The 17,044-nt window shown below is 36.5% G+C and overlaps 1 protein-coding gene and 1 long non-coding RNA gene across 2 annotated transcripts in view; one reads left to right on the top strand and one right to left on the bottom strand.

Moving 5' to 3' along the window:
• The window catches only part of CPNE8 (copine 8), a 230,009-nt gene extending 228,257 nt beyond the window's left edge, over positions 1-1,752 (top strand). The window contains exon 20 of the mRNA XM_003988551.6: positions 32-1,752. Coding sequence (XP_003988600.1) covers positions 32-220 — 189 coding nt within the window. The 3' untranslated portion in view covers positions 221-1,752. The remainder of the gene's footprint in view (positions 1-31) is intronic.
• The window catches only part of LOC123386570, a 65,273-nt gene that overhangs the window by 21,622 nt on the left and 26,607 nt on the right, over positions 1-17,044 (bottom strand). The gene's annotated exons all lie outside the window — the stretch shown is intronic.

Genomic DNA, 17,044 nt, shown 5'->3' with positions numbered 1-17,044 from the left:
AATAGCATGCTTTCTTTCACCTCTGTTGTAGTTCGTGCCATTCAGGGATTATATTGACAGAAGCGGAAACCACATACTGAGCATGGCTAGATTGGCTAAAGATGTCCTTGCTGAGATCCCTGAGCAGTTCCTGTCCTACATGAGGGCCCGAGGAATCAAGCCATCGCCTGCACCCCCCCCATACACCCCGCCTACACATGTGTTACAGACTCAGATATGACCGTGCTCTGAACTGCTAATGTTAATTACACATCAGTTAGAACTGCTGAGTCAATGCTTTGCTCCTGGTGCTCTGTAATGAACCAGGGAATGAGATCCTTTTCTCAGTTTGTTTTCAGCAGTACTGGTTAATATGCTTTCTTGGATCCAAAATTAATTCTCTTCCTAAACCAAAACTGTAAATATGGTTGTTGCATGAGCAACAAAAAAACAATTGTTTAAATGCTTGAAGCAAAATATGGATGTCTTCTCTGAATCTTTTTTTTTTTTTTCTTTTGGACAGAAACAGCTAATTTCCAATATATTGTTGGGAAAAAGCACAAACTGTTTTTAACTCAAACACTGTCCTCGACTGCTGTGTGTCTAGGAAAGCAGTCTCTCTGTATCAATGTTTACATGTTACTACTTTTTAAATTTCAATACTTTTATAACTGTTCTTAAGAATAAGAGTTTTGAATATTGAATCCTTTGTCTTCTAAATTGCAATAGCTATAATCACAAGAGCAATATCTCTTTGAATGACTGTCTGGACAAATGCAATTGCAAACAAGGGGAGGGAAATATACTTTCATATTTCTCAGTAAGTGAATTGTCTTATAAAGCTGCATCTGCTTAGTAATGAGTTCCTTTGCATTGTTTGCTGAGTATGGGAGTTTAAGGGTAGCAGGTGTGTATCCTGTAAGGACATGCATTTTTCATGGGGTTTGGGTTCTAAATTTAGACTGCAGTCAGTTTATGTTTTGTAATTCTCCGTAGAAATAGGAAAAAGTCAAACATCGTGAACTGTAAAATGCACAGAAAATACTTTGTGTAAAAAGTAGCGTCTTTATATTATAATGCTATTTAAAAGACTAAAACCCAGAATATTTAACTGTGAACCATGTAGCAGAAGTTTTAAACTTTTTATTCCATTCTACCTTGTCTAGATATTTTAATTCAAAGGGATACTGGCTCTGTCAATTTGGACTTCTAGTTCTCACCTTTCCATGTGGCCATGCAGGGTGCACAGGCTGGAAGTTTTTTGTGTAATTCCCAGTTAAATACACACAACCTGTGACTTAGTGCACAACACATTTGTGAAATAACCTACTCCTACATACGGAACTGCCTGTCCACAATTGTAAAATTTTTGCATGTACAGTTTTTACAAGAATTACAGTTTTGTGATGTTGTGTCTGAATTAAAGCATTTCTTTAGAACAAATGGCCTTAAATTCTCACAGAATTCCTGGAAATGATTGTGAATTGCCTTCAAATAATAGAAAAGTGTATTTATTTTTTTTCTTTTGTGTCAACAATGTAACTGCTTTATAATATTTTTCCTTACTTATGCCCTATTTACTACTTGGTTTATTTCTACTGTATGTTGTTCTCTTTGTCCCAAGTTGACTTAGGGTGACTTTTATAAGCATGAAACTATTTTAATGAAAAGAAAAATATATACACCCACATATCTCACAGTATCAATGTTATATAATTATGTAATAATAAATTGTCCATTTTTAAGTATGTATTAAAATCTTTAAAAGGATAACTATTTGCTCTATAAATTTTATGTGTGAGTGACATGGAGTGTGATGATTTCCCTTATTGATCTTAAATAATTTTGCCAGTAGAGCTTATTAACCTCCTGAATTTTTTAATTTACCTTCATACATCAGCCCAAAGAAACAAAAGTGAATATGGTCAGTATTCCTTCTTGTGAACATCAGTTATTTTTCTTTGATCTCATCAGAGGAAATGAAGGATGTCTACTTTCTTATCTAACTAATAGCGTGCCCAAACGTAGTGGGGGCACATGGCTGAGAAACAATCTTCAGTTATAAACCTTGCCCTGTGTATGGTTGAGAATAGTGACTGGAAATGCATGTGATGTCAGTTCTATATGTTAGGTTAGAAAATACCCAGTCGTATCTCATCATTGCATAAACGAAGAAACTAAGTCTGAAGGGGCTGAGTGATTTATCTAAGACTGTAACTAGGACGGAACAAAAGTAACTACCTACATTTTGTGGACCATTATTAGGGGCTTTACAATGAAATATCCCAGAAACATAATCCATAAATGCAAACACGTATCAATATCTGGACATACAAACTAGGTATGAAGGACATGCAAACATTAGATAATGAGAGACAAGAAAGGTAGGTATGAAGGATATGCAAACATTAGATAATGAGAGACAAGAAAGGTAAGTATTGAGAGAAGAGTGATAGCTCCAAATCATAAACCTTGCTGCCGAAAGCAGATTAATAACAAAGGTTCTGTATGCTCTCCTCTCTAATCCTATCCCTTTTCTTCTCTGATGAAAGCCATTTTAATTCTAGGATGAGCCCTCGGGCTTCTATTCAGGCTTCTCCATCACTGAGTTATGTAATATGAATTCCCATTGCTTCCCAAATGAATGTTAAAATCATCCAGGCTTGTCTCATCCTTTTCCCCAACTGATCTGAATTTATCTGGAGTCTCAGACATAGTTCATACTGTTTCCTCCCATCTCTCCTTAGGCCTCCACCTAGAATACCCTTTGTATCTTCTAGCCCAAGCCTCAACTCTTAACCATATTCTTTAAAACTTCTGGTGACAATAATTTGCACCTTCTGTGAACTCATCTATATGTTGCAATTTAGCATATCCATTGCCTCCTATTTTTTATAAACTATTTTACTTTGTGTGGGGAATCTTGATACCTCCCCAAAGTTTTTTCCAGAATGTAACATGGGGAGAGAAGAAGAGGTGGACACAACTTTGAATGGTGGGGGGGGGGGGGGAGAGGGCCACAGTGGGAATAAGGTTGGAGGGCAGGCTGTTTTGTTCTTCAGATTTAGTGAAGAGAATCAGGTGGGCTCATATATATATATATATATTTTGTTACTGTAGCTTATCATCCACTGAGGACATAAAGAGATTTCTCTCACAAGGATTAGGATGATGTGATTGTTGTTTCCTAGAGGAAAAGCAACTGCCCAAGATTTCACGGAAAAGCATGCTTTTCCCTTCCAGCTTGTGTGCATTTTAACTATTTTACGTCTTTGTGTTACTCAGATGTGTAATTGACACAAAATGGCCAGCTACTTAATAAAAACTCACTTAAAGACTAATTTCTGTCATTAGCACAAATCAGATACTCTTCCTAATAAAGAAACAGAGCTGAGGATCAGACTGATTGTGAGTGCATGTGGTATCACTTAATAAAGACTGAAAGGCTGGAAATCTACTTGTAAAGAGTTAATATGGTGCAGGGCTTTCCCATCAGCGAGTCAGAGATCCCACACAGGTTCTTGCCATGAAGATGGGCGGAAGGCCTACACCTTGCTGACGAGATACAGCGTTTACACCTTGGGGTGTACTGGGACTCCAGTAACTGGGAGCTCCCAGGATCCAGCATCCTTATTGGTTAACCTCAGGATATCTTACATTCTTTTTTTTTAATGTGTATCTTGACTGAAAAAGACAGTAAAGCTCCGCATGACAGAGATTTTTTTCTCAAATAAGCTATGAATGCCCTTATGATCATCTCAAGTTTGCATTAATCACATACATCTTTTTACATTGAATGACAATTTCTGAGAAAACTTTCTTGCCCTGTTCGGTCACCTCCATAAACATTCTACCACTCACAGAAAGAGTAGGTTCCTTAACCTCTGTGTCACTAGATGACCCACAATACTTCAAGGAATAAAATCAAAGGGATTCAGTGTTGTTTTGGCCCTTAGAGTTAACAATTCTAGATGACCTCCCCTCCTCCTTACCATTGCTGTGCTTCTCACCCCACCTCCTCTCCAAATATTCTTCCATTTGCTCTGAGGATCCCTGAAAGTCATTGAGCAATTAGCTTTTCACTCCACAAAATATAGGGAGGTGCTTAGATGAAATGCATGGAACTTTTAAGAATTAATAAACACATTTTATAAATGTACAGACATAATTGTATCAAGGGTTTTTTTTTTTTTTTCTGAAAGTCTTTCCTTCATCAGATTTTACAATGTGATTTTTTTTTCTTTAATTTTTTTTTCAACGTTTATTTATTTTTGGGACAGAGAGAGACAGAGCATGAACGGGGGAGGGGCAGAGAGAGAGGGAGACACAGAATCAGAAACAGGCTCCAGGCTCTGAGCCATCAGCCCAGAGCCCGATGCGGGGCTCGAACTCACGGACCGCAAGATCGTGACCTGGCTGAAGTCGGACGCTTAACCGACTGCGCCACCCAGGCGCCCCTACAATGTGATTTTGGTGAGGAAGACTTGGTATATCACGAGCATACAAATGCTGAAAAGAGATTCTTTGAAAATGTGAAAGAGGAAACAGGGGAACCCGCAAATACAAGCCTGAGCTCTGTTTATCACTCTCTTCATCCATGATCATCCCGGCAACATTCACACTCAGATTTCATGCTTCACAACCAGAATAAGGAGCCACTAAATAGAAATATTTTCCCAGTAGAGAGTACAGTAAATGCCCCATAACAAGATCATTTTTCTTTAAATTAATGTGACCAACTGCTATTGTAACTGTATGGAAATATTTAAATATTTTAATTTTAATATTTATTTAAATATTTAATATTAATATTTAATATTAATCAAAATATGCTAACATATACACAGATGTCCCCAAACATAATGACTGTACTAAGATTATTGCTTGATGACATACTGGTTCTGGTTCCTATCAAACTTCTGAACAGTTTTAGAGGAACCATCTTCAGACATCATAAGGCTGTGTTGTTGCTTATTTAATACTTTATCAAACCACCTTCAACCCTATCATCTTTTATTGCTTTTACTGTCTGGGCCTTGGAGATCCTCTGAATGTCAAAATCCAAGAAAAAGATGACCACTGAGCTCTTACCATGGAAAGAGCAAAAGCAAACTGGTTTTAAAGATTTGCTCGTTTAGTTTTAAAGCAACAGTGGCCATAACCTTGTGATTTTCTCATCACAAAGTTATTCACTCATTTAATTTCCATGAAACAGGACTGCTGGATATTCTTAATATATTTAGATAAGCTGATTTCATACAGATAGCATTTCCTATTAGTCAAAGAGGTGGATATCACTGACCTTACAATTAGGAGGAAGGATGAAGGAAGGAATACATTTAAGGCTGGCTTAAAAATAGCTCGTCTTTCAGAGATCGTCCTCACCTTCCAAAATAAGTTAATCAAAATTACAAAAAACTGGTTTAGTAATTTTACAGTGAACAACCGGTTTGATAAATCCTACAATTTCCACAAGATAATTCTGACAAGCAACACTAAATAAGGTATCTATCAAATCTTTTTTTAAAATATTTAAATCTATGGGGTGGGTGCCTGGGTGGCTCAGTGGGTTGAGCGGCCAACTTCCGCTCAGGTCATGATATTGGGGTTGGTGGGTTCAAGCTTCCGGTCTGGCTCTGTGCTGACAGCTTGGAGCCTAGAGCCTGCTTGGAATTCTGTGTCTCCTTCTCTCTGTCCCTTCCCCCCTCATACTTTCTGTCTCTCAAAAATAAATAAACGTTAAAAAAAATTAAAATATTTATATCTGAATCTACCTAAAATTAGCAAAGTTATTTTACCATTTCACATCCAATAATAACAAAATAATTCTATAATTAAGAGATGGGCAATTCGACATGCACTAATTCTGCATTACAAGATTTAAAAGAAAATGCGGGAACCTTGAGAAAACCAAATAGCAATTATCAGCAATCCTCTTGGGTTCATCAAGAACAAACTTTCAAGTCCCTAAACATTATTTGGACCTAATAACAACAGAAAAATTTATGATACCATTTTCAAATCCTGAGTTGGGTCATCAAATGGTAGTCTGAGAAGATGAAGAATTATAGGTAGTTTTAGTTTTTCATTTATTTTCTGATGGTGCAGAGCAGTTTTAAATCAATGATTTGAAATCTAAATCTGAAGGATTATATATGTGCTTGGCCTCTTCCTTAAGCTTGTTATAAAATCGCTAGAAGCTTCACCAGGAGCATAACTCATTACCACACCACATATTAGAGTCAAAAGATCTGAGTTTCTATCTCAGCTGATTTTAGAAAAATATCACTTAAATTTCTAATCCTAATTTTTATCATTCATATAATGGGGTGATAGTTCCAAGGGTCCTTAATGCACTATCCTTCTGTGATCCTCTCAATGACAGAAGTTATTATCATTGGAGCACACCCTAAAACTTGACCCTTTAAGATCCTGATGGGAGGATTTTATTGAATGAAAGTTGATATATAATGAGCTTTCAAGGAGCCTTCTAAGAGAGTGACCAGCAAGTAAGAAAGCTCAGCTTCTTATTTAAAACAGCAGGCTATTAGCTTACCCGTTAATCTAAGTCAGTCACATATTTTCACCATTCTCTTCACCTGAGAATCTGGAGTGTATAGGAAAGATGAGAGAAAAAGCCCAAGTCCCATTGCTGTGTGAAAGTCTTTGAGTTTATGTACACATGCCCTAATGCCTGTTTCCCTGCCCTTTTCCTCCTGTCGTTGATTACACTTTTTTTCTAAATGTTTATTCATTTTTGAGAGAGAGAGAAAGAGAGAGCAGGGGAGGGGCAGAGAGAGAGGATGGACAGAGGATCTAAAGTGGGCTCTGTGCTGACAGCAGGGAGATAGATCCCGGGCTTGAACTCGTGAACCGTGAGATCATGACCTGAGCCAAAAACAAGAGCTGGTTGCTTAACTGACCGAGTCACTCAGGTGCTCCGATCACATTTTCAATTACTTGTTTGTTGTATGTATTTCGGTTTTGTCTGTGAACTGCATAATAGCAGAAAGCAGATGAGTCTTGCTCACTCTTCTCTGTCTCACATATAACATAAGGCCTAGCTCTTAGCAGGACATCAGTCGAATTATTGAAGTGAATTGAATCAAATGGTTGATCACTAAGAATGTTACATTAGTAACTGGGTATTCTAAGATAAACCTGAATCACAATGTATCCAGATGGAGAGAGATCAGTAAAAATCTTAAAACAGCACCCAACCTTACTTTTCCCGTATTTGTTTATCCCTCCTCTAAACCCAACCCGTGAAAGGGAATAAATAGAGATTAACAGCTTCTCTCTATCCACCTGCTCTCAGGTTTAATTAGCAGTGAAATGGTCAAAAGGCAGGCAGGCAGGCAGCAGGAGGGAAAGAGATAAATGAAGCTCTGACACAATCTGATAGCCACAGGTCCTGACTCAGGGTGGTCTGCGTCGAACGTGTTCGTAAAATGCCAGGATCCTATGTTATTTCTGCTCTGACCAAGCATACTAAATAAGACAAAGCAAAAGACTGTGAAGTCCACATCTTACCTTAAAAATGAAAGTGGCAAGAATTTATATTAATTTTTTTTAAATATTCATTTTTGAGAGACAGAGAGAAAGCAAGCAGGCAAGGGGCAGAGAGAGAGAGACAGAATCTGAAGCAGGCTCCAGGCTCCAAGCTTTCAGCACAGAGCCCGATGTGGGGCTCAAACTCGTGAACGTGAGATCAAGACCTGAGCTGAAGTCAGATGCTTAACTGACTGAGCCACCCAGGTGCCCCAAGAATTTATATTTTAGATGTTGAAAAGTATAGTGTATCCTTACTTCTGCCTTTTTCTGTGTTTTGTGTATTTCCAAGTGGATTATGCATGTTTGTGTGTGGGATGGTGGCGAATATATACCTTCACTCATGCATGTACCTGTAGCCATCAGTAAATGTGATGGCACTAAACAAAGGCATTTGTTACAGAAAAAATGACAATGATTTACAAGCATTTATTGCCTTTCCTGGTGCTGATAATCCTGGGGGAAGTATTCCCAGCCTGTACAGAATGTAGACAAGAACACAGAAGGTTAGAACTTTGCAACTGCATTCATAATAAGACAGGTTGACTTGCAAATCCTACTGTGCTAATATTTATGATTTGTAATGTATTCTTGCATCCTCTGCTTAGCAACAAGGGAAAAGGGTTTAATGAATATGAATTTGGCAGTGGGGAAGAAATGTGGAGGACTATAGTTATTACATATTGGCACCTTAGCTCAGAATTCCACCCACCATTTGATAAGATTGAATTCTATTTAACTTTCTAAGAAGAAATGAATAAATACTCAAAATGCTATATGCATCCTCTGTTAGAGATAATCTATTTCCTATAACTATTTGCTAAACCATAGCAATTTATTTGGTTTAGCAGTTAATCACTTACACATCACTATCTCATATGTAACCTCTGTCTACACCTGTCAAAACTCTGCTCACTCAGTTTCAGCTCAAATGCTGCTTTTCACCAATGTTTTTCTCTGCACTCCTTAGATTACTAGGAATCAATGCCTCTTTTTATCCAGGCTGTATATAGACATTCTGCTCTGCCTCTCTAGAGGAAGGCTATGTTTGCAGTGCGGAGGTCTCACTGCCCTAACACTATAGGGGGTCGATCTAAATCTGAGGTTCATTAACAGGAAGTCCATCTGCCTAAACATGTGAGTCACATTCTCTAAAATGATCTTCGTCAGAGATAAAGATTATCTTTATCTGCTTTACTTCTTTGTCCTATTTCTCATTGCTTCAGAGAAGAAGGAGGTGAGTTATCCAGTCTCTCAAAGACCGAGTTCTTTGCCTGCATTGTTACTCAGTGTCCTACATGGCTCTGCGCAGCCACTCTTAACTTGGGTTCCCCCTGCCTTGCAGGATAGAACCCACAATTCTTAGCTCATGTTTTCTCCTAGGGCAGAGCCCCAGACAAAATCTTAGGTGCATGCAGTTTATTAGGGAGATAATGTCCAGAGTGGCAGCAAATGATTTGGGAAAGGGATGGAAAGGGAAAGAGGGAAATCCATTATGAGTATGTTATCAAAGTCACTGGAGGCAGCAAGGCTCCATCCTGCCTCCAAACTCCTAAGGATCCTGTAGAATGCTTCCCAGAACCCTCCACCTAAGGACTGACTAGGAGAACTATTTATCTGTAAGTCCTCTCTCCTGTTGCTTGGAGTAGGCTGTACTTTCAGGGATGCTCACACATGCTTGAGAAATGGGTACTGTAACATCTATGGCACTGGAGCCTTTCCGGGGTGAAAAGTTAAAGATGTGTAGTACAGGTTTGAGGTCAGACATTTTCTGCATAAGGTGAGTCGAAGCCTGCATCAAGCCAGCCATGGCTGAACTTAGAAGTGAGGGTAAGAGAATGAGTTCGGTCAACAGAGGCATATGTAACACTGGGCCTTCAAGATTCAACACTGAGCAGGCATTACCTATATTTGCAGCCTCATATCCTGCCAGTTCCTGCGTGAAAGGTAACTTGTATTAAAGTGCATGCAGTCGTCCAAATACACCATTCCATTTCATTCTCCTTGCTTTTCCATATTCCAGTGCTTTCACGTTCTCACTGCTCCTCAGCTCCCAAAGCTCTACTTAGGTATTTCAACCTAAGTTCATCTTTCCTTCCCTTATATTCTTTCACTACACTGTAGTTATATGTGCTATTTAGCACATGCAATACCATGTTTATGTAATGCAACTATTTTACTGAAGTATAACATTCAATAAAAATGCAAAATTCCTGAGCACATTGTTTAATGAATTTTCCCAAGAAGAACACATCTATGTAACCACCATGTAGATAAAAAATATAATATTACCAGTAGCCCTCCCTTTGTCCCACTATAAACACAAATTCCTCCTCAAAGTAACCACCATCTTGACTTTTATCACTTTAGGTTATTTTTGTCTTTTTAAAAAATGTTGTATAATTGGAATTATACAATTTGTATTCATTTGTCCAATTTCTTTCATCCAATATCCTGTTTGCGAGATCTAAGCACTTGTGCATAGCAATTTTTTCCAGTTCTCTATAGTACTCCGTTGTATCAATATATAACAATTTAGATTTCTTTATTAATGGACATTGAGGTTATTTTAAGCTTTACAATATTATGAAGAAAGCCTTGTGATTAAAATCGTACATGGCTTTTGATACAAATGTGTATCTATTTCTATTAGGCATATACCTAGGAATGTTTCTTGTCTTAAAGTTTACTTGGGCCTACATTAGTTTAGCTAAGATAGACTTCTTTTGTTTAGTATTCTCCTGGTGTGTGTGGGTTTTTTTGTTTGTTTGTTCATTTGGGGTGGGTTGGGGTTTTTTTGTTTTGTTTTTTCAATCTTTCAGTCTTTCTTATTCTTATGTTTAAGATTGCTGTTTTGATAGCAACATTTACCTGAGTTTACATTTCTGCTTCTCCAGGAACAAGCTTTGAATTTTCAGTGGGTATGCATGCCTGGGGTAGTGCTTATAGATGGGTAAGTCTGTCTTACTCTGAGGTTGCATATTAGGGAGCCCTTCTTCCAGAAGTCACATTAATTGGTTTGGGACTGATAACTGTCTTAGTGATAAGGGTGCACTAGTGTTAACAGTGCATACATCATGTTTAGTTAGATTAAAATTTAAAATAAACAATGAATAATGTTTTAGAATAAGTATGTTCTGAATATTACATGGGCATGGGATATACTTATCCTAACGCATTATTCATTGTTTATCTGAAATTCAAATTTAAGTGGGTATCCTGTTTTTATTTGCTAAATCTGGCAAACTTTGGTAATTTCAATTTGATAATCAAATATGAGTATTTTGCCTAGTAAGAGTTGATGTAATTACTGATACATTTAAGTTAATATTGGGCATCATACTATTTTTTTAAAATTTACTCCACTCGGGGTGCCTGGGTGGCTCAGTCGGTTTGGTGTCCGATGTTGGCTCAGGTCATGATCTCACGGTTCATGAGTTCGAGCCCCGCATTGTACACTGTGCTGACAGATCAGAGCCTGGAGCCTGCTTCAGATTCTGTGTCTCCCTCTCTGTCTGCCCCTCCCCTACTCTCTCTCTGTCTCTCTCTGCCTCTCAAAAAAAAAAAAAGAAACAAACAAAAAAAATTTACTCCACTCATGTATTTTTTCTTCTTGACTAATTTTTGATTAACCAAGAACTTTTTTGGCTGTTCTCTTGTAGAAAAACTTCTGTTTCTTGAGAGAAAATACCAAGTATTATTTGCCTTTACCTCCCAGATTCTAGCAGTATCTGTTCATATTGAGTGTTCAGTGGATGTTTGTCAAATGAATGAATGAACGAATAAGGATATTTGTTATACTTGGCACAACGAATCAAACTAATACAGTTTATCAGCCATTTTATGGGATGGAAAAGTCCCATAAAACAACAAAAATCTTAACAATCATTCCAATGTCTTAGAAAATAATTCTAATGGCGTCAACTAAATCTGCATTTTGCATATGTCACATAGCTCTAGCCATCCTCTTCCCAATTAAAATAGCTCAAATCTCCTTCCTCTTACCTTTCTCTTTTTCTCCCCTTCTGGGGTTTCAGTTACAGGTCCTATAAATTATTATACACTTCTAAAGTATATCCCATTTATCTTTCTCTTTGTGCTTCAGCTGGATATTTTTCATTAATCTATTTTCTATTTGATTAATCTTCTCTTGAATCCAATCTCCTGTTAAACTCATCTATTAAATTCTCAATTTCAATTATTGTGTTCCCCCTCTCCATGTGATTTTTATAAATTTCAATTCTTTAATGAAAATTGCTACCACCTCTTCTACTTTTCCAGCCTATTAACCAGAGTTATTTTAAAGTTTATATCTGATAACTTGAATATCGGGCATGTTAATGGATCTATTTATAATTTTTGTTTAGTCTCTTGTCCTGTTTCTTGATTTGCCTGTTAATTCTTATTTAATACCTGAAACATGTCTAAAAAATTATTAGAATTTCTAGAAAATGTGTTCATTTATTCTTCATAGACTACTCCCTACTTTCCTATAGGATGGATCGTACTGAGTCACTTTTATGTAATCAGGTGCTGAGCTGTTTCAAGGCAGGAGTGGGTAGGTGTTTGGCTGATTCTACCTCTGCTTCACCCTGGCTCCTAGTGTGCAGCTTTGCAAGGGTTCCGAATAAGATTGTAGGCTAGCTACTAGGTTCTTTCCTTCATGGCAGCTCCGAATGCTAAGTTTTGTTACCTTAGCTCCATGAGATCGTTTAAGTCTTTGCTGGATTCTCTCTTTCTTAGTAGCTGCTCTCAGCATTTTGTCTTAAACCTGTAACTAGACTTTACTGGTTCAATCCACCCATTCACCAGATAACCTCACATTGTTTAAACCCAATGGTAGGCCTGGCTAACCATAATCTGATATACTTTTACTTTATTCTAGTTAGTAAGGTCTTAAAAATACTGATTTTGCCAAATAATAAATTTTAGAAAACATGACAATGTTCTAAAACTGGATCGTAGTGATAGCTGCACAACTCTGTACGTTTACCAAAATAATTTTACATTTATAATGGGTTAATTTCATGGCATATAAATTATACTTCAACAAAACTTTTTTTTTAATCCAGAAAAAAAGTCACCTACTATGACAGGAGTGAACATTTTAAGAGACATTACTCTAAAAGAATTACCTTATTTTTTTTCTTTACCTGCATTCAGTCTCAATTGTTTTAGATAATAAAAAAAAAATCAGTCATTCCATAAGTTATGCATCACCTTATTTGCTTCGTATCTTCCTGACCACTTTCCTAGTACTTTCAATAACAAATTTTTGGTGAATAAATTTGTGAAAGGTGTACAAACTCCTTCTTTAACTCATTTCTCTTATAATTGGATAATCATGGGATGAATTTATGACAAGTTTGCAAAAAGGAGCATTGACCACAGTATTTTGACAGGACCCTGGTAAAGAGAACATATGTTGGCTTACGTTCAGGAAAAGAATTAGTGTACAAGGTGAAATTCATAACAAGGTTGGCAAACATTTATTAAGTTAAGATGTATGGTAAAAAGCAAGTAATTTTGAAATAACTAATTGAGATAACTAAGTTGGATTGTTGCTTGGCCCACAGCGAACATTCTTGGTGGCTATTTTTCCTGTATATAAGTTCCAAGGAATTTCAATTCTTTGTAATTCTTTATTCCATTTCATTTGTTTCTTAAAGAACTTAGGTGTATCCCTTTATTTTTTAAATAAAAAGCAATGAAATAGAGGAAAATAATAAAGGAAATATGAGAAGAGATAATATTTACAATTTTTCATCTATTTACTTATTTGTTCGAATTCCCTTTTTGTCAATTTTTCCTGCTATAGTTGTTTGAGAATGTTTCCATAAAATATTAAATTATATCACGTACTTGAGTAAATTCATGCAATTACTAAAGAACATTATTTGAATAAGCACATACCTTATAATGAAGGTGATTAGCATCATTTCAATACACAAGTTCCTTTATGGTTACTAAAGAGTCATTATCTCTAAGCCAGAGAATATATGAAGCTAAAGCCTCACTACTCGAGGTATTCATATTGCAAGACAGCTATAGTAGAAAATAATCGGGTCTAGAAATGTTCCACACTGGCATTTAAATTGGAATTACCCACCAAAACATCAATGCACCTTTAGTTATTTTTTTCCTCAGTGTCTGGAATTAACAACAAGACCATAAGGGCATTTGCTGGGGATTAAAGTCTAATAGCAGTTTCTGGCCAAATCAGCTTCAAACCATTCACTTCAACTACTTATTATACCCTAGGATATAGTCCAAAGACTGTTTTATCTATATCTATATCTATATCATCTATATCTATACCTATCTATATCATCTATCTATATATATCAGCTATCTATATCATCTACCTTTATTTATATTTTACATTTTGTCTTCCCATTGCTAAGAATTCCCATTATTTCTTTTTTTGAATGGAAATCTGGTCTACTGTCAGAATGATTCTACTGGTGATTTGTATACTTTTCACTTTAGTTAAGGTTTGTCTGTCATCAAATGTGACCCCTGCATATTATTATATTTGGTAGATCTTTGCAAGCAAAATTCTCCATCTCCTCAAAACTGGCTGCTGCCAATTTGTGTCTGACCGCCCACTTTCATGATATAATGCCAATTGGATTGTGACACTTCTGTGCTTAAAATCCTTCAATAATTCCCCATAGCCTTCAGGCCAAAATCCAAACCCCTTTGCTTGGCATACAGAACTCTTAATAACATGCCTGATTCCTGCCTGCTACTTCACACTCATGCTCATTTCCCACTATTGTCCCTACACAACCTTTGTTTTCATCATTTGAAACTTTCTGTAGCTCCCTCAGTCATCAGGCTCTTGAGCCTGCAGCTTTCTCACTTCAGAATTTTCATTCTTCTCACTATACCCTTCATCTAATTACTACCAAAATATAGCCTTCTTTTCTTCCATTCTTGTGTACATTCTTGATCACAGTCTTTATGACACTGTGCTGTCATTGTGGGGCTAATGGCTGTTCTCTTGTAGAAAAACTTCTGTTTCTTGAGAGAAAATACCAAGTATTATTTGCCTTTACCTCCCAGATTCTAGCAGTATCTGTTCATATTGAGTGTTCAGTGGATGTTTGTCAAATGAATGAATGAACGAATGAGGATATTTGTTGTACTTGGCACAACAAATCAAGCTAATAGTTTATCAGCCATTTTATGGGATGAAAAAATCCCATAAAACAACAAAAATCTTAACAATCATTCCAATGTCTTAGAAGATAATTCTAATGGCGTCAACTAAATCTGCATTTTGCATATGTCACATAGCTCTAGCCATCCTATTCCCATTTAAAATAGCTCATATCTCCTTCCTCTTACCTGTCCTCCTTTCTTATCAGGCTATAGAAATCTTTTGTCTTAGTTTTAAACCAACTATTCAAATTTTAGAATCCTTCAGTGAACTAAAAGTTGTTAAATAGTTACGTGTCAAGCCAATACTTCATTTTATTATCTACTAAAACATTAAAACAGGGACGCCTGGGTGGCTCAGTCGGTTGGGTGTCCGGCTTTGGCTCAGGTCATGATCTCGCTGTTCGTGGGTTTGAGTCCCGCATCCGGCTTTGTACTGATGGCTCAGAGCCTGGAGCCAGCTTTGGATTCTGTGTCTCCCTCTCTCTGCCCCTCCCCTGCTCATGCTCTGTCTCTCTCTGTCTCTCAAAAATAAATAAACGTTAAAAAATGTAAAAAAAATAAAAATAAAAATAACCCACTAAAACAGACTATGCAGAAGCATCAGTATATACCAAGTCAAGTCAGTTTTATCTGTGCTTCAATACCTGATTCATATAAATCCTTTCAAGGGATTCCCCAGAGACATTTTTAGTTTGAAATTCATAGCTAAATCAGAAGCTATTTATAAAAACATTCTCACCAAAATTTTCTTTGTTCTTTAATTTTTAATTGTCTTAGCCATCCCCACTTCTTTGTACTTTTCATACTTCAAGATGATTTGTTCAAATACGGATTATTTATTTGTCATACCCTGCACTCTTCTGAATTGCTGTCTATCCAGGAATGATGATTTAGTAAAAGAGACAAGGGCATACTCTGAAACTGCTCTGTTCATGTGTGTTCTTCCCTTTGGATGAGCCCTAGCCATGACTTTGGAGTTGTAAAAATGTTGGTTCTTGCCATTGCCAAAATCAATGAAATAGTTACTAATTAGCTCTGTAAGTAGTGACACCCATATTCAATCCAGAAATCCAGAAATCACTTTTAAACCTTTCTCTCCTCTTGTCCATCTTGTCTACAGTATATCTTAAATTTCAATTTCCTGTCAGACTTTTCACGTATATCGTGCAGTCTCTGCTTTGGAAGGGTTCCAAATATGATGATCTATCTAAGTAGTATTCTGATCACAGAAGCCAACAATGTATACAGTTCTGGAATGACTTCAGAAGGTTACTCATACTCAGAAGGTATCATCTCAATTTGCCAGATAAAGTTAAATTAGGAAGAAAAATAAACATTTTCAATTTAAGGGATGAAAGGTGATCCAACAAAGGTGAACAACAACAACAACAACAAAATCTGTTGAAAGGTCTTGAGATGACAATTTCTGATGGTCCTACCTGTCCTCCTCTCTCACCCATGACTCTGTATCAGTATGGTAGTTACTCAGCAAAGAACTACTGAATTGGAGGCTATCATACATTCAAAAATGAATACTTTTTCTCACAAACCATTGTTGTGAAGTATTCCTTGCTCCTGGTTTTTCTTTAAATGTATTTTCCCAGACCGTTCTACTAAATATCCCTAAAAATATCTGAATGAAATTTTGCCCTTTTAATCTTGCCTGTTTGGACTGTGTAATCCATTTCAAAAGATAATAAAAAACCACAACTGTGTAGATATTAGCATAAATAGCATTGTGTGTATTCTGTTTGCTCTATTTTACATTTACTTTTATTAGATGGATCAAATAACAAATAAATACCTGTTTAACCTTATTGGGTACATTGTCCCATGCCCTCTTAACTCTTATACATTTTATCCCCAAAGATACCATTCAGCTTTGGTGGTATAGTGGTGAGCATAGCTGCCTTTCAAAAGATGCCATTCATTCACTTACAAACATTTAATGAGAACCTACTGTTTGCATGAAGCTGCACAAGGACATGGAAATCCAAGAGTAAAAAACAACAAAATAACATTCTTCTGCTTTCATGGAACTTACTTCTTACTGGGAATGACACAAAACAGTGACTAAGTTTCTAAAACAAGTCCCTGACTTGATCCATTCCAAAATATTAGTTACATATAGTCATTATTGTTTGTATAATTAGATTGTCAAAACTAAAGGAATAAACTAGACAGCTGGAGGGGTGAGGAAGAGAACAAATTTTAAGTTATTTATTCAGACATGCCCTTAGTGTCTTTTATTTAGGAGCTATAGATTTTTAACATTAAATTGGCTTCACATTTTTATCAGTGTTACCAGAACATTATATATGGGTTAGCATTGTCACAAAGATTCTAC

The sequence above is a fragment of the Felis catus genome, chromosome B4 (assembly GCF_018350175.1).
Source record: "Felis catus isolate Fca126 chromosome B4, F.catus_Fca126_mat1.0, whole genome shotgun sequence".
NCBI classification, from domain to species: domain Eukaryota; kingdom Metazoa; phylum Chordata; class Mammalia; order Carnivora; family Felidae; genus Felis; species Felis catus.
Note: the sequence above shows the minus strand (reverse complement) of the source record. Positions and strands in the feature narration are given on the sequence as shown.